The sequence below is a fragment of the Myotis daubentonii genome, chromosome Y (assembly GCF_963259705.1).
Source record: "Myotis daubentonii chromosome Y, mMyoDau2.1, whole genome shotgun sequence".
NCBI lineage: Eukaryota > Metazoa > Chordata > Mammalia > Chiroptera > Vespertilionidae > Myotis > Myotis daubentonii.
In genome coordinates, this window is record NC_081862.1 from 52,710 (window position 1) to 77,926 (window position 25,217).

General features: G+C 43.4%; 1 protein-coding gene across 6 annotated transcripts in view; it reads left to right on the forward strand.

The window, feature by feature from the left end:
* Positions 1-1,182: 1,182 nt before the first annotated feature.
* LOC132225560 (histone demethylase UTY-like) overlaps positions 1,183-25,217 on the forward strand; it is a 300,626-nt gene continuing 276,591 nt past the window's right edge. For 2 of the 6 annotated variants that reach the window (XM_059680654.1, XM_059680655.1), the window contains exons 1-2: positions 1,188-2,100; positions 2,311-2,374. In XM_059680654.1, the coding sequence (XP_059536637.1) occupies positions 1,952-2,100; positions 2,311-2,374 (213 nt within the window). In that variant the 5' untranslated portion in view covers positions 1,188-1,951. Of the gene's footprint in view, positions 2,101-2,310; positions 2,375-25,217 lie in introns of all 6 variants that reach the window. The other 4 variants (XR_009450969.1, XM_059680653.1, XM_059680656.1 and 1 more) reach the window with 4 other exon arrangements.

The following is a 25,217-nucleotide window of genomic DNA, read 5'->3' on the forward strand; positions in this document are numbered from 1 at the left end:
AAAAGTGTACTCCAGAATAAAGTATTCCAGAATACTTTATTGCACTTTAATTTTAGATTTATAAATGCTGGCCTAGTCTTTTTTTTTTTGAGGATGAAAAAAAAAGGCATTGTCTATGATCAAGAACTATTGCTTTTTTTCTTAGTAATGGCATGAGAAACTATGGTTTTTGAACAAGAAGGACCTTCTAGGCTCTTTTTACTTTTTTCCCAGTGTATTACAGCTAACTATGTAAGTTACAAATTTGCTTAGATATTGTAAAAAGTGGGAAGCAGATGCATTGAAGTTAATTTTGATGATATACCTATTTCTGCCCTGACCATGCTATGATTGTATGTTTGCAACCTGGACTATAAACCATCTATGAAGGGAAACTGAAGCCTAGAACAGTGTCACCACTTGACTGAGGACACAGAGAAATACATATTTTTCCCATTAATGTATTTTTTTTAAAAAATAAAACAGGTGTCTTTTGCACCACTCTGTTCTCAGTGCCTGGTCCATAATTCCTGATCAATTACTGTTTGTTGAACCCAACATATTATCTAATTTCATCAGTTAGCACTTCTCACATTCTTTGGTCTTGAACCACGTTACACTCTTACACTCCATAGCCCTCTTTACACTCTATAAGCCACTATAGTAAGTTATTTGGGGTACTTAGCCTCTTGAGATCTATCAGTTTGTTTTATGCGTACATGGAATAGATCTCTAATATTTTTATTGATTTCAGTGAGGAATGGAGAGGAGAGAGGGAAACATCAATGATGAGGGAATCATTGATCCGCTGCCTTCTTTATGTACCACTACTGCAACTCTGGATTGGGTTCCCACAATAACTGAATCATGACCCCCTGATTTATAGATTGACGCTCAACCACTGACCTACAAAGGTAGAGTATGATTTTGCTTATACACAAATCATTCTTTGTTGGTAATTAAGTTGAAGAAGCCTAGGAATAAAGTTTGGAACAAAATGTTCGAAAAAAGGGGCGGGGAGTTGAGAGAGTTGTAGTAAGTAATCCAGACTGTAAGAAGGACGTGAGCTTAAGTTTCAAGAACTTTCGCCTTCTGTTTCAGTGGTTGAGAATGGGGCAGAGGGTAAAGGGAGAGTCAGCCACGGACCCATTACTTTCAGAGGTGCTAAAGTATCAAATCTTTTGACAGCGTAGGTTCAGTACTATGCATTGTTTATTAGTAACGGGAACCAGGCCAGGTCCCGCGGCTTTTGCTACTAGTGGTGCAGAGCAAGTAGAGGAGGTCCATGTGTCCTCGACCGCACTCGAGTCCTCTCCAGTATCTTTCTGATGTCATCCTTCCCCACAGCTTCTTTCTTTGTACATCTCTCGTGTCCGGTTACAGGCCCGGAATACTTCCTTGGGATAAGGTAAGTAGCAAAAAAAATAACGACTTCGCTCATCTGGTGACTACCATTTAACGACAGATGTGTCCAACAACCAATTAGCACTCGCAGTTGCCAGTTCTCTGTACCCAGCTCAGTGGGCAGGACTCCGGCAGCTAGCAAGTTTAGTTGAACTACAGCTGACGTGAGTCAACAAAGGTCACGTGAGTCAAACCGGTCGCGTCAATTGGCAGCGCCTGGCTGCTTGGGACAGGGGAGGCATCACGGGAACTTTGGGTTCGCTCCTTGACACAATTACAACTTTGCGCTAGAGGTTTCGAAGTTTGTGATTCTACGAAATCCTCCCAGCACCGCTAGCCTCCGTCTGTTCTTGTGTCTCCGCCTATCCTGAGATGTGATCCGGTAGCCAAGGTTCGTAGCCTTTGCATCCTCTGCTTTCGCCATCACCTTGGGATTCTTTTCGCCAAGATCCGCGGTGGAGGCCGTGGCAGTGTTAGTGTTAGTCTCACACGGCAAGGACGTTTTTTTGAGAGCTAGACTGAGGGTTGGCGAGTTTCAGAGGTAGAGTTTTAAATTTGTTGCTTTTCCATGAAATCCTGCGGAGTGACGCTTGTTACTGCCACCTCTTTCTGTGATGAGGGAAAGAAAATGGCGGCGGGAAAAATGAGCGGCGAGAGCAAGGAGGAGTCCTTAAGCCTGACAGCCGAAGAGGAAGAGGTACTCGGCGGATTGGACAGGTACGGATCACCATCACTTCCTTAACCGGTTCTAGACAGGCTGGCGCCGCTTTACCAGGTAGCTGCAGTGCAACGTGGGTCGGGTGGCAACAGGGGGGTTATCTCAGCTTTCCGGCGTCAAATACCGGAACCTTGGGCTCCAGAAGAGTCTAGTAGTCAGTGGCTTTTATATAACCTTAACTAACGAGCTTCATGTATCTCTTTTCATAGCCGGCTCTTTGGGTTCGTGAGGCTTCAAGAAGATGGCGCCAAGACGAAGACCCTATTGGGCAAGGTAAGGCAACCGCGTGGGCCTTGTGTGTCTGCCCCTACTGCGGCTCCCGCGGTTCCCAAGGCTGGTTGTCACTCATTGCGACTGCAAAGAGAAAGCAGTATTTTTGATCTTATTTCACTCTGGATAACTAGATTGAAACTCTGTAATATACCTTGAGGGGCAGAGACAGCGCCGCTTTGGGGCTCCACAGTTATTTTAGTGTATTTTGTGTATCTGAAATATAGAAATCACAATGTGAGCTGCTTTAAATATTTCCACTTCTATTATTCTCTTCTCGCCCAGTGATTTTTTTTTTTTTTTGGCTCCTGCCTGGGATGATTAATTTTAACTACACTTTTTAATGAGTTTCTTCTGTCCGTTTTCTCGGGTGAATTAAGCTACAGGTACTTTACAACTGTAAACAGTTCGGTTTTTTAACCAATATCTTAATCAGTTCGTGTCTGACTTAAACTTATGTGATTTCTTTACTTGTTTGCGGCTACCTGCCACACATATAATGCTTTGCGTGCTATTTAATTTAATTTATTTTTTTCCCTTGTGCCTTGTTTCTGATGGAGACCAGGTCTGGATTTTCTGTTTATGAGTGTGAAAAGTTCTGGCACTGCTTATTTAGTTAATGGCTGCCCCTATCGGCCATGGCCAAGATGGCGGGAAATAGTGGGAGGAGAAATGAAGGGACAAGGGAAAAGATAAACAGGGACATAGTAAATATAAGTAGACCTTACCTTCTGCCTGAGTACTTTGTTGGTGTTTCATAAAGATTGACCACTATTATTTATAAGTAGTATTCTGATATCTTTACAAGCTTCTCACCAGCATTTATAAATCTAAAATGTTCTCATTGCCCTGGATGGTTTGGCTCAGTGGATAGTGTTGGCCTCTGGACTGAAGGGTCCCAGGTTTGATGCTAGTCAAGGGCACATTCCCGTTGTGGGCTCGATCCCCAGTAGGGAGCCTGCAGGAGGCAGCCGATCCATGATTCCCTCTTATCATGGATGTTTCTATCTCTCCCTCTCCCTTCCTCTCTGAAATCAAAAAGATATATATATATATATATATATATATATATATATATATTTTTTTTTTTTTAAGAGAAAGAAAAGGAACTTCAAAGGGGCCTGGAGTACACTTTTGGAAGTGATGAATTTGTATTATCTTGATTGTAGTGATGGGTTCATGGATATGCACATATGCCAAAACTTTTTGAGTTATGCATGTTAAACGTGCAGTTTTATTTCATGTCAACTTTAATTCAATAAAGATGGGGGTGGGTAGAAGGGTAACATTTAGGAGGCAGAGAGCTGAGAAATTTCTAGCATACTCCCCATAATACTTTATTGCACTTTAATTTTTCAGTTAATGAGTCTTGACCTAAGCCGGTAAGAAATCATAAAAGTCTCAAAGCTAAGGGAAATTAATCAAGTTAATTTATATTTCCATTTCACACAAAATATTCATAGTACTTAAACAAAACATATTACCCTGTATCTTATGAATTCTTTCAACCAGTATTTCTGTTTCTTTTTTTAAATGTATATATATATATATATATATTTTTAAAATATATTTTTATTGATTTTTTACAGAGAGGAAGGGGGAGAGATAGAGAGTTAGAAACATCGATGAGAGAGAAACATCGATCAGCTGCCTCCTGCACATCTCCCACTGGGGATGTGCCCGCAACCCAGGCACATGCCCCCGACCAGAATCGAACCTGGGACCCCTCAGTCCACAGGCCGACGCTTCATCCACTGAGCCAAACCGGTCTCGGCTAAATGTATATATTTTAAGCTTTTATTTAATTGACTTTGAGAAAGAGGAAGGAAGAGAAACATCAATTTGTTGTTTATCCATTTATGCATTCATTGGTTGTTTTTTGTGTATGTCCTGACCCAGGATTGAACCAAAACCTTGGCTATTGAGACAATGCTTTAACAAACTGAGTTAACTAGCCTAGGCTCTCTTTCCCTCACTCTTCAATCAATAAATAAAATTGGTTAAAAGAAAAAAAAAAATACAGTATTTTTATTAACATTTCTTTAATGTAATGCGAGAGATCTGAGAAATCTGTCTCAAGAAACTATTGCTAAAATGCCCATTGTTGTTTATTTTGAAGTATCTTTTATTTTTATTTTTTTAAAAAATATATTTTATTGATTTTTTACAGAGAGGAAGGGAGAGAGATAGAGAGTCAGAAACATCGATGAGAGAGAAACATCGATCAGCCGCCTCCTGCACATCTCCCACTGGGGATGTGCACGCAACCCAGGCACATGCCCTTGGCCGGAATCGAACCTGGGACCCTTCAGTCCGCAGGCCGACGCTCTATCCACTGAGCCAAACCGGTTCCGGCTATTTTGAAGTATCTTTATCAATTATTTTTTGTTGTTAATTCCCACCTGAGAACATTTTTTTTCATTGACTTTTAGAGAGAGTGGGAGAAGGGGATGGGAAGAGAGAGAGAGAGAGAGAGAGAGAGAGATAGAGAGAGAGAGAGAGAGAGAGAGAGGGAGAGGGAGAGAGAGAGATACCAGAGAAACACATCAATTGGTTCCTTTCAGGACATGCAACCCAGGTACAGTACATGTGTTTGGAAATCTGAACTTGAGACCCTTTGGAGCCGGAGCCAATTCTCTACTGAGAACATTGTCTAGGGCTCTTTATCAATTTTTAGTTTGATCTAGGTAATTTGTTATTGAAACTTTTTTCTTTCCTTTTTTTTTTTTTCAATCCTCATCTTAGGATATATTTTTCATGATGAGAGAGAGAGAAGAGGGAAAAAAACCAAAACATTGATATGAGAGAGAAACATGCAACAGTTGCCTTCCACATATTTACCACAAAAACCTAGGCATGTGCCCTGACCAGTAATTGGGCCACACAACCATTTTGGTGTACCAGATACACTCCAACCGAGTCACACTGTACAGGACTGCCCTGGGGATAACTTTAGAATAGATGGTGGTTAAATCTTTTTGGTTAATGGAAGTATTTTAAAATATATTAAAGCATGCATTTTTCTAAATAATATTCTAAATATTACATGGAGAGAACTTACTTTCTTGAAGTGTTTTTTTTTTTTTTAATCACTCACCCACCCTCCCCTTTCCCTTTCTTGAAGTGGTTTTTATACCGTAATATTTGGTGATTTTAAAGATATATATATATATATTCTGTTTATAAACATATACTCCTTTTCAGTTAAGAAGGTTGCGTTCAAGTGACCATAGAAATAATGTCATATTGATAACCTGAAGGGACCCAAGGTTTTTCCCCTGGGGTCATGTCTTATGATGCCCAAGAATGAGCTCTGCAGACCAGAAGATTTAAGCAAAATGTGGAAGATTTATTACAAGTTGATTCAGACTCCCTTCATGGGGAGAGGTGGCCCAATCATGGGATGCCCAATGAAGCCTTTTAGTCCAGAGGTATATAGTTTCTGCATTTTTGGTTCCTGTGATTAGGCTGGCTCAAACTGCTGTGTCTTCCTTTACCTATGTTCCACCTGTTTTGTTTCCCTCTGGACCCCTGCCCTGCATGTTTCAAGTTAACCCTCTCAATATTCTGTTACTTGGAAATTAAGCCTTTAATTTGTGATTAAAATGGGTATTTTTTTGTTAGTAAAGTCTTCTAAACAACATGGTTTTATTATTTACATATTATTGGACAAGGTCTTAAAGTAGATATTACATGGGATTGTTAAAAAACATTTTTTTAAATTAAATCTTTATTGTTTAGATTATTACAGTTTTTCCTCTCCCCCCCCCCCCCCCCCCCGCCCCATAGCTCCCCTCCACCTGGTTCCCACCCCACCCTCTGCCCTTACCCCTGCCAACCACTGTTGGCATCCATAGGTGTACAATTTTTGTCCAGTCTCTTCCCACACCCCCACATCCCTTCCCCTCCCCGAGAATAGTCAGTCCACCCCCTTTCTATGCCTCTGATTCTATTATAATCACCAGTTTATTCTGTTCATCAGATTACTTATTCACTTGATTTTTAGATTCACTTGTTGATAGATGTGTATTTGTTGTTCATAATTTGTATCTTTACCTTTTTCTTCCTCTTCCTCTTCCTCTTCTTAAAGGATACCTTTCAGCATTTCATATAATACTGGTTTGGTGGTGATGAACTCCTTTAGCTTTTTCTTATCTGTGAAGCTCTTTATCTGACCTTCAATCCTGAATGATAGCTTTTCTGGGTAAAGTTATCTTGGATGTAGGTTCTTGCTGTTCATCACTTTGAATATTTCTTGCCACTCCCTTCTGGCCTGCATAGTTTCTGTTAAGAAATCAGCTGACAGACGTATGGGTACTCCCTTGTATGTAACTAACTGTTTTTCTCTTGCTGCTTTTAAGATTCTCTCTTTGTCTTTTGCCCTTGGCATTTTAATTATGATGTGTGTTGCTGTGGTCCTCTTTGGATTCCTTTTGTTTGGAGTTCTCTGTGCATCCTGGACTTGTAAGTCTATTTCTTTCACCAGGTGGGAGAAGTTTTCTGTCATTATTTCTTCAAATAGGTTTTCAATAACTTTCTCTCTTCTTCTGGCACCCCTAGAATTTGGATGTTGGTACACTTGAAGTTGTCTCAGAGGTTCCTTACACCACCTTCATATTTTTGGATTGTTTTTTCTTTTCGTTTTTCTGCTTGGGTGATTTTTGCTTCTTCGTATTTCAAATCTTTGACTTCATTCTTGCGATACTCTAGTCTGCTGTTGGAACTCTGCATAATATCCTTCATTTCAGTCAGTGTATGCTTAATTTCTAGTTGGTCCTTTTTCATAACCTCGAGGTTCTCACTAGATTTCTTGAGGGTCTCACTAAATTTATCGGTGGTTTCACTAGATTTCTTGATGGTCTTACTAAATTTATTGGCGGTTTCCATAAAATTCTTGAAAAACCTTATAACCGTGGTTTTGAACTCTATATCCAGTAGTTTGCTTTCCTCCATTTCTGTCATTTGTGACCTTTTTCTTTGTCTCCACATTTTGGCTGCTTCCCTGTGTTGATAGAGTGGCTTTCTGTGCTAGGTGTCCTATAGGGCCCAGTGGCTCAGCCTCCCCAATTACCTGAGGTGGACACTCTTGGTGCACCCCTTTGTGGGCTTTGTGCACAGTCTTGTTGTAGTTAAGCCTTGATTGTTGTTGGTAACAGTGGGAGGAATTGACCTCCAGGCCAATTGGCTGTGAGATTCAGCTGTGTCTACGGTGGGAGAACTTCTGAGCTGGAGACACCCTTATGGGGCAAGACTTGTTTCAGTGGGGCTTTGGTGCTCACTGAGTCTGCCCCCTGAGTGTGTCCCTTATGGATCTGAGGAGTTGTAATCTGGATGGTCCCACTCTGACCACTGGGTACACTGGCTCTTGGATCTAAGGAGGTGCTAATTTAGCCTCTGCCTGAGGCTACCCAGCAGTAGCTATGGAGAGATTCCTCTTCTTTGTTTGGGGTTTGGAGGTGCCCAGATGAGGCTCAGCTGTGAAGCAATGCAAGCTGCTGTGAGGCCTTAGGCCTTCTCTTGGAAGTTCTGGGTCTGTCTGGCCAAGCTGCAGTTTGTTAGGTAATTTTCAGATTGCAAAGGGCTAGGGCATTCATATGCAAAAGCCTCTGGGTGGGGTGGGGTATCAGGGAATCAACAGGGCGGCGCAAACAGCTATGGCTGATCCTCAGCCCTGCCCTAAGGGGCCCTGTGTCTCAGTGTCCTGGTAATCGCTGCAAGCACCTCTGAGAAAAAGCTGCCCTCGAGTTATGCTGGATGCCAGATCTGAGTCCAGTTTCTCTCCCTGTATGAGTCTGGGTCCTCAGAGACTCACCCGGAACTGGAGTTCAGAACAGTCGGGAGCTTGGGACTCCCTCCCGATTGAAAAAGACAACCCTGTCCTCAGCTGCCAGCCCTTTCCATGTGTGCCGCGTCCTCAGTAGCCAGCCCTTTCGGCGTGCGCCTCCGTACCTCTGCACTTTACTTCCGCACCTCCTTTGAGTCTCAGTGTGCTTTTCTCTTTCCTTCTCTTTCGAATTTCCACTCAGTCAGCCTTCCTGTGGTTCTGGATGATGTGCATTTTGTCTTTTAGTTGTATTTTTGAAGTGGTTGTGCGAGGCAGCAATTTCCGGTGTTTACCTATGCCGACATCTTGGTTTCTCTCCTGGTTTTTTCTTTTAGTTTCTCAAACACACTTGCTCCTCGTACCTCAGGAGGTGACTAACATCCAGCATCTCAGTGCATGCTCCTGGCCCTTGTCAGGGGCGTACGGGAGGCAACCAATCCATGTGTCTCTATCACATTGGCGTTTCTCTCAGTCTGCTAAGTTCTCCTAAATTTTGATACAATACTGATAATAAAGATTGGAAAGGTTATAAAAAGTGTTTTCTTATCTGAGAACACAATTCAGAACTTTCAGGTTATAAACAGTCACTTTCAAGTTTCAGTTTAAAAATAATTAAATGGGTCTATATAATCAAATAAAATGACTAAGGAGCCATAGCCAGGTGACTCAGTTGGTTGGATTGTTGTCCCATACACCAGGTGGTTGTGCTTTTGATTCCTGGTCAAGGAACATACCTAGGTTGTGTTTACATAAGAAACATTCAAACTTGTAAATAATGTTTGTGAGTTTATTTGAGCCAAACTGTTGACAGTTGTCGAGAAGCAGAATCTCAAGGCATTGAGACAACGCTCCAAAGAATGGATGTTTTTCACCTATTTTTATAAATTAGTATCAAAGGAGGAGACAAAAGTGGGTTACATGAAATCTATTGGTGATAGATTAGGGAGGAGGGAGAGAGCAAAGTGGGGGAACACCTAGGATTATTGGATAAAAAGTAAAATGATAGAGACATGCTTCTTTTGCATTGATGGGTATAGGATAGTTTACAGCCAACAATTAACAAGATAACAATAACAATGAAGGAATTTGTTGTCTTTACCCTGGTGCCTGGCAAATTGTTTGTGCCCTGAGGGGTTTGGAAAAAGGCAAGTTACAAGTTACCCTGACATTCCAAAGGTATGTAATGTAAATGCAAAAAGACAGTAAGTTCAGTTAAGATAAAAATTGATCTTTGTCAACCTAGTACATGACTACCAACTCACTATAAATTGCTTTGTAATTTAAAAAGTCTTAATTTCAGACCATCATTTGTGGTTACATTTAGGTCTTAGTCTTCAAGGCTGCCATGCTGGCCTTTCCTAAGCTTGTCAGGTTATCATGTGGCCCTTTCTGTCTACAGTTGTAGGTTTCCTCCCAATCATGCACATGGGAGTCAACTGATTGGTGTTTCTTTCTGATATCTCTCTCTCTCTTCTTCCTTCTCTTTAAAAGTCAATAAACATATCCTCATGTAAGGAGTAAAAGAAAAAAGACTAAGGAAATTTGTTGTCATTTAATGTACTGAGTAAAACTTTTACCAGGTATGAATTTTTGTAACTTAGACGATAAAAATAAAGCTTCACTCTAAACCAAAATGAAGTTTAGTGTTTGGTAGACTATAAAGTTAATGTAAATATTTTTTCAGATATAGATTATAAGATTTTTCATTTTGATGTTTGTTTTTTGTGATGCTTTAAGCTCTTTGCAACTGATGCTAAGTGAACAATACTAATTTTGTCAAATGAGGTATCCAGAGAGCTAATTTGTGTTAAGAGAATCATAATACTGTTCGAAATGACAAATTAAGTCCTGTTATGCATATGTATTTGTAGACTGTTAAGGGAATTTAGTTAATGATTGGCATATTTTATGACCTCAGATTGAGGTTTATGAGTTGAAACAGTAAATCAGAGCAATAAGGAGGAAGAATAATTTGCCCTCTAACCTTTTTAGTTCTTGCTGAGACCTGCCCTGTAATAAAAGACAAAATAACATGAGAAAAAGAGTTTTATGACATGTACATACCTTCTATTTACATAGGAAATACCCAGGAAAATTGGGTAAGTTTTCCAAGTGGCTCAAGCCTTATCTTAAAAGCTATCTCCAGCTTTAGGCAAAATAAATAAATAAATAAATAAATAAATAAATAAATAAATAAATAAATAAATAAAAAGGTTTTGGGCTTGGAAGCTGGTTAAGGGAAATCATAGTAAATGTGGGTAAGATTGTTATGCAAATTTAAGTTTGGGGCCTTTTCCATTGATGAGAATTTCTTGTGATTCACAGTAACTGTCATCTTTCTGGTTAAATAGAGTCAACCTAGCAAAAGGAGTTTTCCCTTTAAATGTAAAAGACCCTTACAAAAGGGCAATTGCTACTCATTTTTAAGAGATAGTGTGTACAAGCCTCTCAAAAGTAATCAGTTCAGCCCTGGCAGGTGTGGCTTGGTTGGAGCATCCTTCTGTACACTAAAAGGTCTAGGGTTCCATTTCTGGTCAGGCAACACACTGGGGTGCGGGCACGTGGAACGCAACCTATCCATGTTTCTCATATCATTGTTGTTTCTGTCTTTTTATCTTCCTTTCTCTAAAACAAATTAAAATAAATAACAGATTTATTTTTTAAAAAATTAATCATTTCAAAATAATCCTGTAAAATATGGAAAATGCCCCAAACTTAAATTTGCAGTTATAAAAGGACAACTGCTACTCCTTTTTCAGAGATTCTCTTGTGTTTACAAGCCATAGTGTGGGATGGCATAGTGTGCTACCCATCTAGCTACATATATATAAAAAGCCAGCGACCAGAATGCCATAAGGACCGGTTGCTATCATGCCCACTGTGGCCTGCGAACCACCCAATGGGCGGGGTGGGGGGGCTGGCTGGTCAGCCAACCTCCTGCAGCCCCTCCCCCTGACCAGCCCCACCCCTGATTGCTCTCCCACTCCACAGATAGGGGGTGGGGCCAGCGGCTAACCTTCTAGAAACCCTACCCCCCACTTGGACCCACCACAGATTGGACCTCCTACCCTGATCAGGGGCAGGGCCAGCCAGCCAACTGCCTGCAGCCCCTCCCAACCGCCTGCAGTCCATCCCCCTGTCCCTGTCTCTGATGGGCTCCCACACACCATCCCGATTGGCCCATGGCCTGTCCCCCCAGCCAGCTCTACCCCTAATCATCCCCCCCCCCCAAATTGGGGGCAGGGCCCACTGGCCAATCGCTCTCAGCCCCTCTCCCCAGCTGGCTCAGCCCTGATTGGGTCCCGATTGGGTCCCAATTGGGTCCCGATTGGGGTGGGCTGGTCAGTCAACCTCCTGCCATCTCCTCTTCCTGAAAGGCCTGGCCCCAATCTGCCTGGATCTGGCCGGACCCAACATGCACGAATTTGTGCACTGGCCGGCCAACCACCAGTTTATCATATTGTGCTTGGAGAACCCTAAGTGATATAAGACAAAGACAAGGATTAGGGCATCAGTGTAGGAGGAAGCATGAAGTACTTCAAAAGTTTCTCATAAAGACTTGTTTAACAAATTAAAGTTTGAATACCTTTCTCTTCTGTTCCTCCCTGGTTTCATTTTCTAGTAATACTTACTTATGCTTTTGCTGCTTTTATTGAGATCTTGGAAATAAGTATTCATTGGTCTCTATAATACATTCTCTGATAGATATTTTGCAAGATACTCCAGAATCTACACTAATAATAGACAAATATGTAAATTGACCGTACCTTCGTGACCACACAGCCAATCAGGAGGAAATTAGTGGGACAAAGATGGCAGCAGCCACAGAGCCAGCCGGAATGGGCGGGAGGCTTGGGTTGCCCCCAGTGACAGAGGAAGTCAAGCTTCCCGCCCGCCTGGGCCTGCTGCCGAAGGAGGGGTCTGTGGGCAGCAGCCACGGAGCAGGCCGGAGCAAGCTGGAGGCCTGGTCGCCCAGGCTGGCCACCCAGGCTGGCCGCCGAGGGAAGGACCTGCAAATGGCCCTCAGCCCCTCATCTAGGCTGGCCACACCACCATCGGGATGAGGGTCTCCGCTGATGGGTCGTGACCAGCCTGAAAATAGCCCTCAGCCCCTCACCCAGGCTGGCCAGGCACCCCAGCGGGACCCCCACCTTCATCTGGTACACCCTTCAGGGCAAACCAGCCTGCCCCCACCCATGCACCAGGCCTCTATACTAATAAAAGGGTAATATGCTAATTAGACTGGGAGACCTTCTAGGAGATCTTCCGGATGTTCTGTACAAAGCCATGGTGGCGGTGCCGAGGTAGAAGTGGTTAGGGGCCAAGAGGGGAAGGCAGTTGTGGGTGATCAGGCTGGTGGGGGGGGGGCAATGGGGGTGAGCAGGCTGGCAGGGGGGGCCAATTGGGGAGAGCAGGCCATCAGTGGGGGTCAGATGGGGGCAATCAGGTTGGCGAGGGGAGGCACTTGGGGGTGAGCAGGCTGGTGGGGAGGGCAGGTGGGGGCAATCTTGCTGGCTGGGGGGGGCAGTTGGGGGCGAGCAGGCCAGCAGGCAGAGTGGTTAGGGGCAATCAGGCAGGCAGGCAGGTGAGCGGTTAGGAGTCAGCAGTGCTGGATTGCATGAGAGTGCAGGCTGGGCTGACCGATACACACACACACACACACACACACACACACACACACACCCATGAATTTTGTGTACTGGGCCACTAGTATTTTTATTTTTTTTAAATTTTGTTTTATGCTTAAAGTATTACAAAGAGTATTACATATGTCTCCTTCCCCCCTCACCCCTCTTTTTTTTTTTTAAATTCTTTATTGTTCAGATTATTACATTTGTTCCTCTTTTTTTTCCCCCCCATAACTCCCCTCCTCCCAGTTCCCGCCCCACCCTCCGCCCTCACTCCCCACCCACTGTCCTCATCCATAGGTGCACGATTTTTGTCTAGTCTCTTCCCACATCTCCCACACCCCTTTCCCCCCCAAGAATAGTCAGTCCATTCCCTTTCTATGTACCTGATTCTATTATAATTAACAGTTCATTCTGTTCATCAGATTCTTTATTCGCTTGATTCTTAGATTCACTTGTTGATAGATGCATATTTGTTGTTCATAATTTGTATCTTTACCTTCTTCTTCCTCTTCCTCTTCTTAAAGGCTACCTTTCAGCATTTCATATAATCCTGGTTTGGTGGTGATGAACTCCTTTAGCTTTTCCTTATCTGTGAAGCTCTTTATCTGACCTTCAATTCTGAATGATAGCTTTGCTGGATAAAGTAATCTTGGTTGTAGGTTCTTGGTATTCATCACTTTGAATATTTCTTGCCACTCCCTTCTGGCCTGCAAAGTTTCTGTTGAGAAATCAGCTGACAGTCGTATGGGTATTCCCTTGTAGGTAACTGAGTTTCTTTCTCTTGCTGTTTTTAAGATTCTCTCTTTGTCTTTTGCTCTTGGCATTTTAATTATGATGTGTCTTGTTGTGGTCCTCTTTGGATTCCTTTTGTTTGGGGTTCTCCGCGCTTCTTGGACCTGTAAGTCCATTTCTTTCACCAGGTGGGGGAAGTTTTCTGTCATTATTTCTTCAAATAGGTTTTCAATATCTTGCTCTCTCTCATCTTCTGGCACCCCTATAATTCTGATGTTGTTACGCTTGAAGCTGTCCCAGAGGCTCCTTACACTATCTTCGCATTTTTGGATTCTTTTTTCATTTTGCTTTTCCGGTTGGATGTTTTTTGCTTCCTCGCATTTCAAATCATTGACTTGATTCTTGCTCTCCTCTGGTCTGCTGTCGGGCGTCTGTATAATATTCGTTGTTTCAGTCCGTGTATGCTTAATTTCTAGTTGGTTCCCCAATATAAGATCGAGGGTCTTATTAGTTTTCGTGTAGATCTCATTAAGTTTATCGGCAGCTTCTAAACAGTTCTTGAGAGACCTTAAAAGTGTGGTTCTGAACTCTATTTCTTCCATTGACAATTTTGTCCTGTTTCTTTGTCTCCGCATTTTGTTATGCTTCCTTGGTGCACCCCCTAGTGGTCTTTGTTCGCAGTCTTATAGATAAATCTTGGTTGTTGTAGCTAATTCCAGGGAGGGTTTGACCTCCAGGCCAAGTGGCTGTGAGAATCAGCTGTGTCAGCAGTGAGAGAACTTCTGTCCTCTAGGGAGGTGCTAATCTAGCCTTTGCCTGAGGCTCTCCGGCAAATGCCTCTGTGCAGGGCTTGGGCAGGGCGGGTCGCACAGGATCAACAGGGTGGGCCAGAGAGAGCAGTTATGGCGGCTCTCAGTCCTGTCCCCAGGGGCTCTGCCTCTCTGAGTCCCAGCACCCGCTGCAAAGCTCGGAGAGAAAGCTGCCCTCGCTCTGATCGAAGCCAGACAGTCCCGCTTCTCCCGTTTGAGTCTGGGTCCCTAAAGACTTGCCCGGATCTGGTGCTCAGATTCTGCGACTCCCTCCCGATTGAAAACAACAACCGCGCCCTCCACCGCCAGCCCGCTCCTCACACTCCGCACCTCAGAATTTGACTTCAGCACTGCGCCTCCTCTGAGTGTCCGTGTGCGTTTCTCTTTCCTCCTAGTTGTAGGACTTCCACTCAGCCAGCGTTCCTGTGGTTCTGGGTGATGTCCCTTCCGTTTTTTGGTTTCACTTTTGAAGTAGTTGTTCAAAGCAGCAAACTCCGGCGTTAACCTATGCCGCCATCTTGGTTCTCTCCCCCCTCACCCCTCTTGATGGGCCACTAGTCCTATCTAATAAAACAGAAACATGGTAATTGGCGTACGACTGCTACCCTTCCCATTGGCTAATCAGCGAGATATGCAAATTAACTGACAGCCAAGATGGCGGTTAATTTGCATACTCACAATGATGAGAGGCGAAAGGGGAAGGACTGAAGAATGGTGATCGGCAACCCAGGCGGCAGGGAAGAGTTGGGGGGTGGGCAACGGCTGCCTTTCCCCACCCCCCAACGGGTGATCTCCATGGGAAAGCTGGGATTGCCGGCTGGCCTGCGGCCTGATCGCCATGGCAATTGGAGGGCAGGAGGGCCAGAGCGCAGGCCAGGCGGCAACCGCGGACCCCCGCCATGGTGATCGGAGGGCGGGAGGGCCGTGTTGCAGGCCAGGCAGCAACCACGGACCCCCCACCATGGCAATTGACGGGCGGGAGGGCCTGCGTTCTTCAATCACCATGGCGATCCGAGGGCAGGAGGGCGGGGCTCAGGCCAGGCTGCAACCCGGACTCCCAGAACTTCTCTTAAAGGTTCTCTTAAGGCAGTTGGCGAGGGACCTCGGAGAGCCCCAGGGGGCCCTGGTGCCAGCAAAACTGAGACCTGGGGCGGCTCTCCCCAGAAGGTCCAGAGAACAGCCACTGCAGCCCGCCCCATCCCAGCGCAAGGCATGGCACGCTGGGCCCGAGGACCCACCCCCTCCCAGAGGCCTGTGGCTTGCTCATGCAGCCCTGGTCACATCACTGGAGCAGCTATAAGGCACAGAAAGCACCATGGACAGCCGCTTGCTCCCATTTGCATTTGCTAAGACAAGGCCAGAGGGTGTGAGGGCCAGCTCACATCTCCTTCTCTCTCCATTTGCTCCTCCTCTGGCTGCTTAGCTCGCCCAGCTTCTTATCCAGGCTCCTCTGCAGCTGGGCCCACTTGGCGGGGTCCAGGGACCGGTCCTTGGCCCCACTGCCAGCATACAGCACTCCCACCCAGCTGATTCTCTGCGGGGGGCGTGGGTGTGGGCCCTCTCCCCACAGCCATGGATCTTGGGCAGGCAGTGGCTGAGGCAGTAGCGGTGGCTGCAGTGTGGGCAGAGCAGTCCTGGATTACAAGAGGGATGTCCGACTACTGGTTTAGGCCCAATCCCTGTAAACTGGCAGGACATTTTTTGAGGGGTCCCAAATTGGAGAGGGTGCAGGCCAGGCTGAGGAACACACCCTCCCCCCGTGCACAAATTTTGTGCACCGGGCCACTAGTATTTAATAATGGCCGTATTGGAGAGAAAGATTCTGGTGAGGAGAGAAGACCATTTAAAATTCTTACTCTGTGTATTACTGGGCTATTTTATATTACTTTTCTTTAGCATACATTAGCTTTAAAATAATATATATTTTGATAGTGGTTCTATAGTGATTACAGAAGATTTTAGCTAGATGGTCATAATTATAAATATTTGAATACCAGATTGTAGCTCCTCTGAGCATATTATTTAGCAATGGACTTACTGAGTCATAAGCAAATATAATCTGCTTAAATCTTGAAGAATCACCTGTGTTTTACATTTTTTATTTTTTTACAGAGTTTCAGTTATGTCAGTTTGTTAAAGTTTGTTCACATCTATTATGTTTTTACCAATTCTTTGTCTAAATTTTATCTGATAGTGGTACTGGAATGTTAAGATCCTTTAATTGTTGAATTGTTAATGTTTTTCAAATGTGTTTTTATTGTCCTAACCGGTTTGGCTCAGTGGATAGAGGGTTGGTCTGTGGACTGAAGGGTCCCAGGTTCGATTCTGGTTAAGGGCATGCACCTTGGTTGCGGGCACATCCCCAGTTGGGGCTGTGCAGGAGGCAGCTGATTGATGTTTCTCTCTCATCAATGTTTCAAACTCTCTATCCCTCTCCCTTCCTCTCTGTAAAAAAAAAATAAAATATTTTAAAAAATACATATATTTATTTATTGATTGATTTCAGAGAGGAAGGGAGAGGGAGAGAGATAGAAACATCAATGATAAGAGAAAACCATTGATGACTGCCTACTGCATGCTCCTACGGGGGATGCAGCCCACAACCTGAGCATATGCCCTTGGTTGGAATTGAACCTGGGACCCTTCAGTCTGCAGGCCAACGTCTGTCCACTGAGCAAAACCAGCTGAGGTGAATTGTTAATTTTTATGTTACCTTGATGTCACATTATAGGACACTGTTGCACATATATTGAGAAATTATGCTTTCCTGATGGATTTTTTGTCATTGTAAAAGGTATTACGTTTTTTCTATTACTATCATTTTTTAATAAAATTAATTAACTCTTAATTAATTTCTTTTACAATACACAAAATAAATCTATTCCCAGATTGTAGTACAAAATAATTAACCATTTACATGCAATAAACATTAATATTTCAAGAAAAATGATTATAAGAATAATATTACCAAAACTGTACTAACAGTATAATGCAAAAGTTGTAGGATATTTTAGAAATCTGAAGCCTTAACCGGTTTGGCTCAGTGGATAGAGCGTCTGCCTGCGGACTGAAGGGTCCCAGGTTTGATTCTGGTCAAGTGCATGTACCTTGGTTGCTGGCACATCCCCAGTAGGGGTTGTGCAGGAGGCAGCTGATCTATGTTTCTCTCTCATTGATATTTCTAACTCTCTATCCCTCTCCCTTCCTCCTGTAAAAAAACCAATAAAATATATTTTAAAAAAAGATATATTTAAAAAAATCTGCAAATTAACAGGATTACTTCTATTATATTCTAAAATATTTCTTTTCTCTGGCTCTAATTTGTTATCAGTTTATGTTGTTCATTATATTCCACATTTGATTGAGATCATGTGATATTTATCTTTCTCCAACTGGCTTATTTCGCTTAGCATAATGTTCTATAGTTCCATCCATGCAGTTGCAAATGGTAGAAGTTCCTTCTTTTTTGGTGATGTAGTATTCCATTGTGTAGATGTACCACAGTTTTCTAATCCACTCATCCGCTGATGGGCATCTGCCTAAGTTGTATCCAAATCTTAGCTATTGTAAATTGTGCTGCTATGAACATAGGGGTGCTTATATCCTTTCTGATTGGTGCTTCTGATTCCTTGAAGCATCTAGAAGTAGTATTCCTAGAAGTAGGATGACTGGGTTAAATGGGAGTTCCTTTTTTAATTTTTGAGGAAACTCCATACTGTTTTCTATAGAGGTTGCACCAGCCTGCATTCCCACCAGCAGTACAAGAGGGTTCCTTTTCTCTGCATCCTCACCAACACTAGTTGCTTGTTGATTTATTGAAGATAGCCATTCTGACAGGTTTGAGATGGTACCTAGTTTTGATTTGCATCTCTCGGGTGATTAGTGACTTTGAGCATGTTTTCATATGTCTGGGCCTTCTGTATTTCCTCTTTTGAAAAGTGTCTATTTAGATCCTTTCTCTATTTTTTGATTGGATTGTTTATCTTCCTTTTGTTGAATTGTATTAGTTCCCTGTAAATTTTGGAAATGAAAAGCTTCTCAGAGATCACATTGGCAAATGTGTTCTCCCATTCAGTGGGCTTTCTTGTTTGGTTGATAGTTTCTTTTGCTATGCAGAAACTTTTTATTTTGATGTAGTCCCATTTGTTTATTTTCTTCTTAGTTTCCTTTGCCCTAGAAGCTGTATCGGTAAAGATATTGCTATAATATATGTCTGGCATTTTGCTGTCAATGGATTCTTCTAAGATTTTTATGGTTTTCCTTAAATTCTTTATCCATTTTGAGTTCATTTTTGTGTATGGTCTAAGTTGGTGGTCTAGTTTCATTTTTTTTTTTTTGCATGTATTTGTCCAGTTTTCCCAACACTATTTATTGAAGAGACTATCTTGACTCCCTTGCATGCTCTTGCCTCCTTTGTCAAATATGAATTGAGCATAATGGCTTGGGTCGATTTCTGGATTCTCTGTTCTGTTCCATTGATCTATATGTCTGTTCTTGTGCTACTGCCAGACAGTTTTGAGAACTGTGGCTTTGTAATATAGCTTGATTTTTGGTATTGTGATCCCTCCAACTTTGTTCTTTTCTCAGGATTGCTGCAACTATTCGGGGTCTCTCTATTCCATATGAGTTTTTGGAGAGTTTTTCTAGGTCTGTGCAATATTCCGTTTGTATCTTACTGGAGATTTCATTGAATCTGTAGATTGCTTTGGGTAGTATGGATATTTTAATGATGTTGATTCTACTGATCCTTGAGCATAATATATACTTCCCTTTTTTATGTCTTCCTCTATCTCTTTTTTCAGTGTCCTGTAGTTTACTGAGTACAGGTTCTTAGCTAAGGTTTTTCCTAGGTATCTTAATCTTTTTATTGCAAAAAATGGGATTTTGTTTTTAGTGTCTCTTTCTGTGAGTTCATTATTGATATATAAAAACGCCATAGATTTCTGGGTTTAATTTTGTATCCTGCTACATTGATGAATTCATTTGTTAAGTCTGGTAATTTTTTTATGAAGTTTTTGGGGTTTTCTATGTACAGTATCATGCCGTCTGCGAATAATGACAGTTCTTTTCCAGTTAGGATGCCTTTTATTTCTTCTTATCTGATCACTATGGCTAGCATTTCCAGTATATATCAAGTGGGAGTGGTGAGAGTGGGTATCCCTGTCTTGTTCCTGTTCTTAAAGGAAATCAGTTTAGTTTTTGCCTGTTGAGTATGATGTTGGCTGTAGGTTTGTCATATATGGTCTTTGTCATGTTGAGATATGCTCCCTCTATTCCCACTTTGCTGAGAGTTTTTAATCAAAAATAGGTGTTGGATTTTGTTGGATGCTTTTTCTGGTCTATTCATATGATCATGTGATTTTTGTCTTTCAGTTTCATTATGTGATGTATCACAGTTACTGACTTGTGAATATTATGCCAGCCTTACATCCCTGGAAATTTTTTTTCTATATTTACGTGTTCCTGTATTGGCTGCACTTACGTTTTCTACATGTAGAGCTCAGAAGGCAGACACCCCAAGTTTCCTGGGCTGTCATTCCTTCACATGACATGTAGCCTCTCAGGCTTTTATCCTCTTGTTGGATTGACACCTTTAGTATTATGTAGTGACCTTTTTGTCTCTTGTGATGGTCTTCATTTTAAGGTCTGTTTTGTCCGATATTAGTATTGCTACTCCAGCTTTATTTTTCTTTTCTATTTGCATGGAAATTTTTTTTCCATTCCTTCACTCTCATCCTGTGTGTGTCTTTTGTTTTGAGGTCAGTCTCTTGTAGAAAGCATATAGTTGGGTCATATTTTTGTATTCATTCAGCTGCGTACTCCTTTTGATTGGAGCATTTGATTCATTTACATTTAGGGTTATTATTGAGAGGTACTTACTTATAGCCATTTTAATTCTGTATGGCTAGGTTTCTCTCTCTTTTTTTTCTTCTCAGCAATCTCTTTAGCATTTCTTGTAATACTGGCTTGGTGGTGATGGTGGTCTTTAGCCTTTTTTTTTTTTTTTTTTTTTTGTCTGGGAAGCTCTTTGTCTATTTTGAGTGATAGCCTTGCTGGATATAGTAATCTTGGTCTCAGATCCTTGCTTTTCATTACCTTGAGTAAGTACTTCATGACATTCCCTTCTGGCCTGTAGAGTTTCTGATGAGAAATCAGGTGTCAGCATTATGAGAATTCCTTTGTAGAAAACAATTTTCTCTTGCTGCCTTTTGAATTCTCTCTTTGTTTTTAATTTTTGGCATTTTTAAAAAATATATATTTTATTGAGTTTTTACAGAGAGGAAGGGAGAGGGATAGAGAGTTAGAAACATTGATGAGAGAGAAACATCGATCAGCTGTCTCTTGCACACCCCCTACTGGGGATGTGTCTGCAACCAAGGATTGGGGCCAGCCTGACAGGTTGAACCGGGCTGAGGTAGGGAGATGGGAATTGAGAAAAGAAAGAAAGACAGGAGAGCGGGATCAGGAGGACTACAGCTCAATTGAGGAACTGCAGCAAGTTTATTAACTACGCAATGCCTTTTATACACAAGACACTGAATAGGAGGTCTGTCAAGAGGAATGTATTCTTTGTTCCTCTTAATCTCTAAGGGAGAGAGAGAGAAGAAGGACAAATTCTCGGTACAGCAAATGTCAGTAAATAGTTACAGACTTCTTGGTAAGCTATGAAAGGCTGTTCTCATTCTACAAAGGTTGCTCTCATTTCACTGATAACCGCCATCCAAACAAGTCTGGAAAAACTGTGTGGGTAAGGGTCCCAGCCTTGCTAGCCCCTTCAGGTGCAAGGACCATGTCAGCTTAAACCCGGTCTCCAACACAAGGTACATTGCCTTTGACTGGAATCAAACCTGGGACCCTTCAGTCCCCAGGCCAATGCTCTATCCAGTGAGCCAAACCAGCTAGGCTAATTTTTGGCATTTTAAGTATGATATGTCTGGTCATGGGCTTGTTTGTGTTCTTCTTGCCTGGGGTTCTCTGTGCCTCCTGCACTTGTGTAACTTTTTCCTTTATCAGGTTAGGCAAGTTTTCTGCCATTATTTCTTCAAACATCTTTCCTATGCCTTTTTCCCTTTCTGCCTCTTCTGAGACATCTGCTATTCTAATAGTGTTATATTTCACATTGTCCCACAGCTCCCTTAAGCTGTCCTCCTGCTTTTTAATTGTTTTTTCTTTTTGGTTCTCTGATTGAGTGACATTTTCAACTCTGTCTTCTAATTCGCTGATTCAATACTTAACTTCCCCTAATCTGTGGTGTATTCCTTCCAGTGTATTCTTTTTTTGTGTTATGTCATTCTTTATCTCAGACTGTTCTTTTCTCATAGTTACTGTATCTTTTTAATACTGATGAGCATCTTTACCATCATCATTCTGATTCAGATAAATTTCTTATCTCTGCTTTTTTATCTCTTCATGTGGAGAATTCGCTAGTTCTTTCATTTGGTGGTTGTTTCCTTGTCTCCTCATTTTGGCAGCCTGTTTTGGTTTGTGACTATGTATTAGGTAGATCCACTACACCTCTCAATCTCTAGTGCTGGACAGGGTCAAATGCTGTTTCTAAGTAATTAGATGAGGCAAAGACTCAGCCTCTAGAGGAAGCATGTCAAACTCAAAGGCTAACATGGGCCAAATAAACAAGGTTTAAGTTTATGTGGAACGCAAAAAAACAAAAGCTTCAATTTTCATAGAAACGTAGGTTTATTTTGATAGAGACGCGCTGAATACAAAGGGCTGAAATAAATGAGCAATCTATACTAATAAAAGGGTAGTATGCTAATTAGACTGGATGGCTTTTGGACGACCTTCTGGACCTCCTTCCTGACAAAGTGGGGCCCGGGAAAAGCCGCCCGCCCACGGTCCTGGGTGCCAGCGCCTGCGGCTCCTGCCTAGGAGATGGAGAAAACCCACCAGTTCTGCGGTCTCGGGTACCAGCGCCTGCAGCCCTGGAGATGGAGAAAAGCTGCCTTCCCTGCGGTCCCAGGAGACAGAGAAAAGCCTGCCGACCAGGAAATTGTGCTGCCCAGGAGATGGAGCCAGCCCTGTAGTCCCGGGCGCCAGTGCCTACGGGCCTGGAGATAGAGAAAAGCCTCCCGCCAATGGTCCCCTGTGGCTGCGGCCTGTCCGGGCAAAGCTGGCCCGGCTCCTGGGTGCCTGTGGCTGGCTGGAGGAGGGAATCCTGGGTCTCAGGTGCAGGGCCGAGGTAGAAGTGGTTAGAGGTGATCAGGCAGGCAGGCAGGCAGGCGAGTGGTTAGGATCCTGCAGTTCCGAATTGCTAGAGGCATGTTCAACTGCTGGTTTGGGCTGGAACTCACATGGATGGGGCCTAAACTGACAGTCAGACATCCCCCGAGGGGTCCTGCCTCTGCCTGCCTGCCTGATTGCCCCTAATCCCTCTGCCTGCCTGCTTGCCGCCCATAACCTCTGCCTCCCTGCCTGATCACTCCTAACTGAACTCCCCTGCTGGCCTGATCTTGCCCCCAACTGCCTCTGCCTACCTGCTTGCCCCCAACTGCCCCCTGTGCCGGCCAGCTCGCCGCCCACTGGCCCCCTGCCGGCATGCTTGCTTCCAACAGTCCTCCTCGGGTCCTTCTTGCCCCCAATTGCCCCCTCTGCCGGCTTGCTCACCCCTAAACTGCAGCCCGCCCCCGCCAGCCTAATCTCCCCCAACTGCTCCCCCCCCCCCCCCAGCCCCGCTGGCCTGATACTCCCTAACCACCTCTGCCTCAGCCCTGCCACCATGGCTTTGCCCGGAAAGGACATTTGGAAGGTCTCCCAGTCTAATTAGCATATTACCCTTTTATTAGTATAGATATATTGTTTTATTGATTTCAGAGAGGCAGGAAGAGGGAGATAGAAACATCAGTGATGAGAGAGAATCATTGATTGGCTGCCTCCTGCAAGCCCCCTACTGGGGAACAAGCCCGCAACCTGGGCATATACCCTTGACCAGAATTGAACCTTGTGTACCCTTCAGTCCACAGGCCAACGCTCTATCCACTGAGCCAAACCTGTCAGGGCAAAGTAGTGTATGTTTAATTTCTGACTGGTCCTTTTTCATATCTTTGAAATTCTTTCTTTTTTTTTTTTAATATATTTTATTGATTTTTTACAGAGAGGAAGGGAGAGAGATAGAGAGTTAGAAACATCGATGAGAGAGAAACATCGATCAGCCGCCTCCTGCACATCTCCTCCTGGGGATGTGCCCGCAACCCAGGTACATGCCCTTGACCGGAGTCGAACCTGGGACCTTTCAGTCCGCAGGCTGACGCTCTATCCACTGAGCCAAACCGGTTTTGGCTGAAATTCTTTCTAAAATCCTTGAAGTCTCACTAAGTCCCTTGAAGCCCTCTTTGAACCATTTTTTTGAATTCTATTTCTGATAGTGTACTTGCTTCCAGTTCATGTATTCCTGGGAGATTTTTTCGCTTTTTTTTTTCACTTGTGACATTTTTTGTCTCCGCATTTTGTCTGCTTTGTTGTGTTTGTTTCTATATATCAAGTAGAGCTGCTATGTTTCCTGGAATTGTTTGTTGGCCTTTTATAGCAGGTGTCCTGTAGGGCTTAGTGGCTCAGTCTTCCCAGTCTCTTGAACTGAGCTCTCTAGGTGTGCCCTTGTGTGGGCGGTGTGCACAGTCTTGTAGTTGAGCCATGCTTGCTGTTGGCGTTGCTGGAAAGAGTTGACCTCCAGACCAATGGCTGTGAGGACAAACTGCAGTGGAAGAGCTGCTGTGCAGTAAACACCTGCATAGGGGAAGACTTGCTTTAGTGGAGCTTTGGTGCTCACTGAGTCTGCCCCTTGAGTGTGTTGCTTGTGGATGTGTAGAGTTGTAATATGGTATTATCTGAAGCTGTCCACTGGGTGCACCTGCTATGGGGCTTCCTGGGAGGTGCAAAATCAGCCATTGCCTGGAGTCACCCTGCTGGAGCTACCAAATGATATGCAAAGGGCTGCTATTTGTATTGGGCTTGGAAGTGCCCAGGTGAGGCCAACCTGTGAAGCAAGGCAGGTTGGTGTTAGTGCAATGTCTTGATAGGTATGGGCCTCTTATTGATAGGTATTGGCATACTGAAGCCATGTGCTGCTTGTTTAACCCCTAGAGTGCCGGGGAAGTGCGATCGTGCTCTTCCTGTCTTTTGCGAAAAGTGCCAGGAGCGCTATGAAAGCTTCAAAATGGTGTCCAGTTCTAAGTCTGCTTTTATTAGTGATGATGATATTACTAAATATGTCAATGTAGTAAAGGTTTGCTTAAGTTTTTGAATATGTAACTTCATTTACTTGCAATTCATAATTTTTTTCCTAAACTGCTGTAAAATCAGCAAAAATGCCTTGGCAATTTTAGCATAGTTCCTAGGATATTGGTTGGCACTCAAAGGGCTAAGAGATTTTAGGAAAGTCTAAAGCTGAGTCAGGACAGGCCATTCATATGGAAAAGCCACTGCAAACAGCTTCGTGGGGCTGCAAATTAGATGGGGTGGGGTGCCAGGGTTCTTGTTCTGGCATTAAGAAGGGTTCAGCAACCTGGAGAAGGGGCTATGTGTAATTAAATAAGAGTCCAGAGACAAAGCATAATTTTGAAAGGCATTTGGGGGGTCAGAGGAGCCTAGCTAAAGAAACTAAGATCTCCTCATCTCAGGACCCCATGCTTTTTATTAACGTAAATTGTCCTGAGGTGAGGCAGAGATATACACATCAGGGGTCAGGGTTTCCTATACAGAGTCCATTGTCAGAAATGGGGAGAATTAGCCTATGGCTGTTCAGGTGTTTGGCCAGTAGGAGGCAATAACATGTAGGTTAAGATTCCCTGAGCTGTCTGGCAGCAAACAATCATCCCTTTACAGGTTTGGGGGAATGC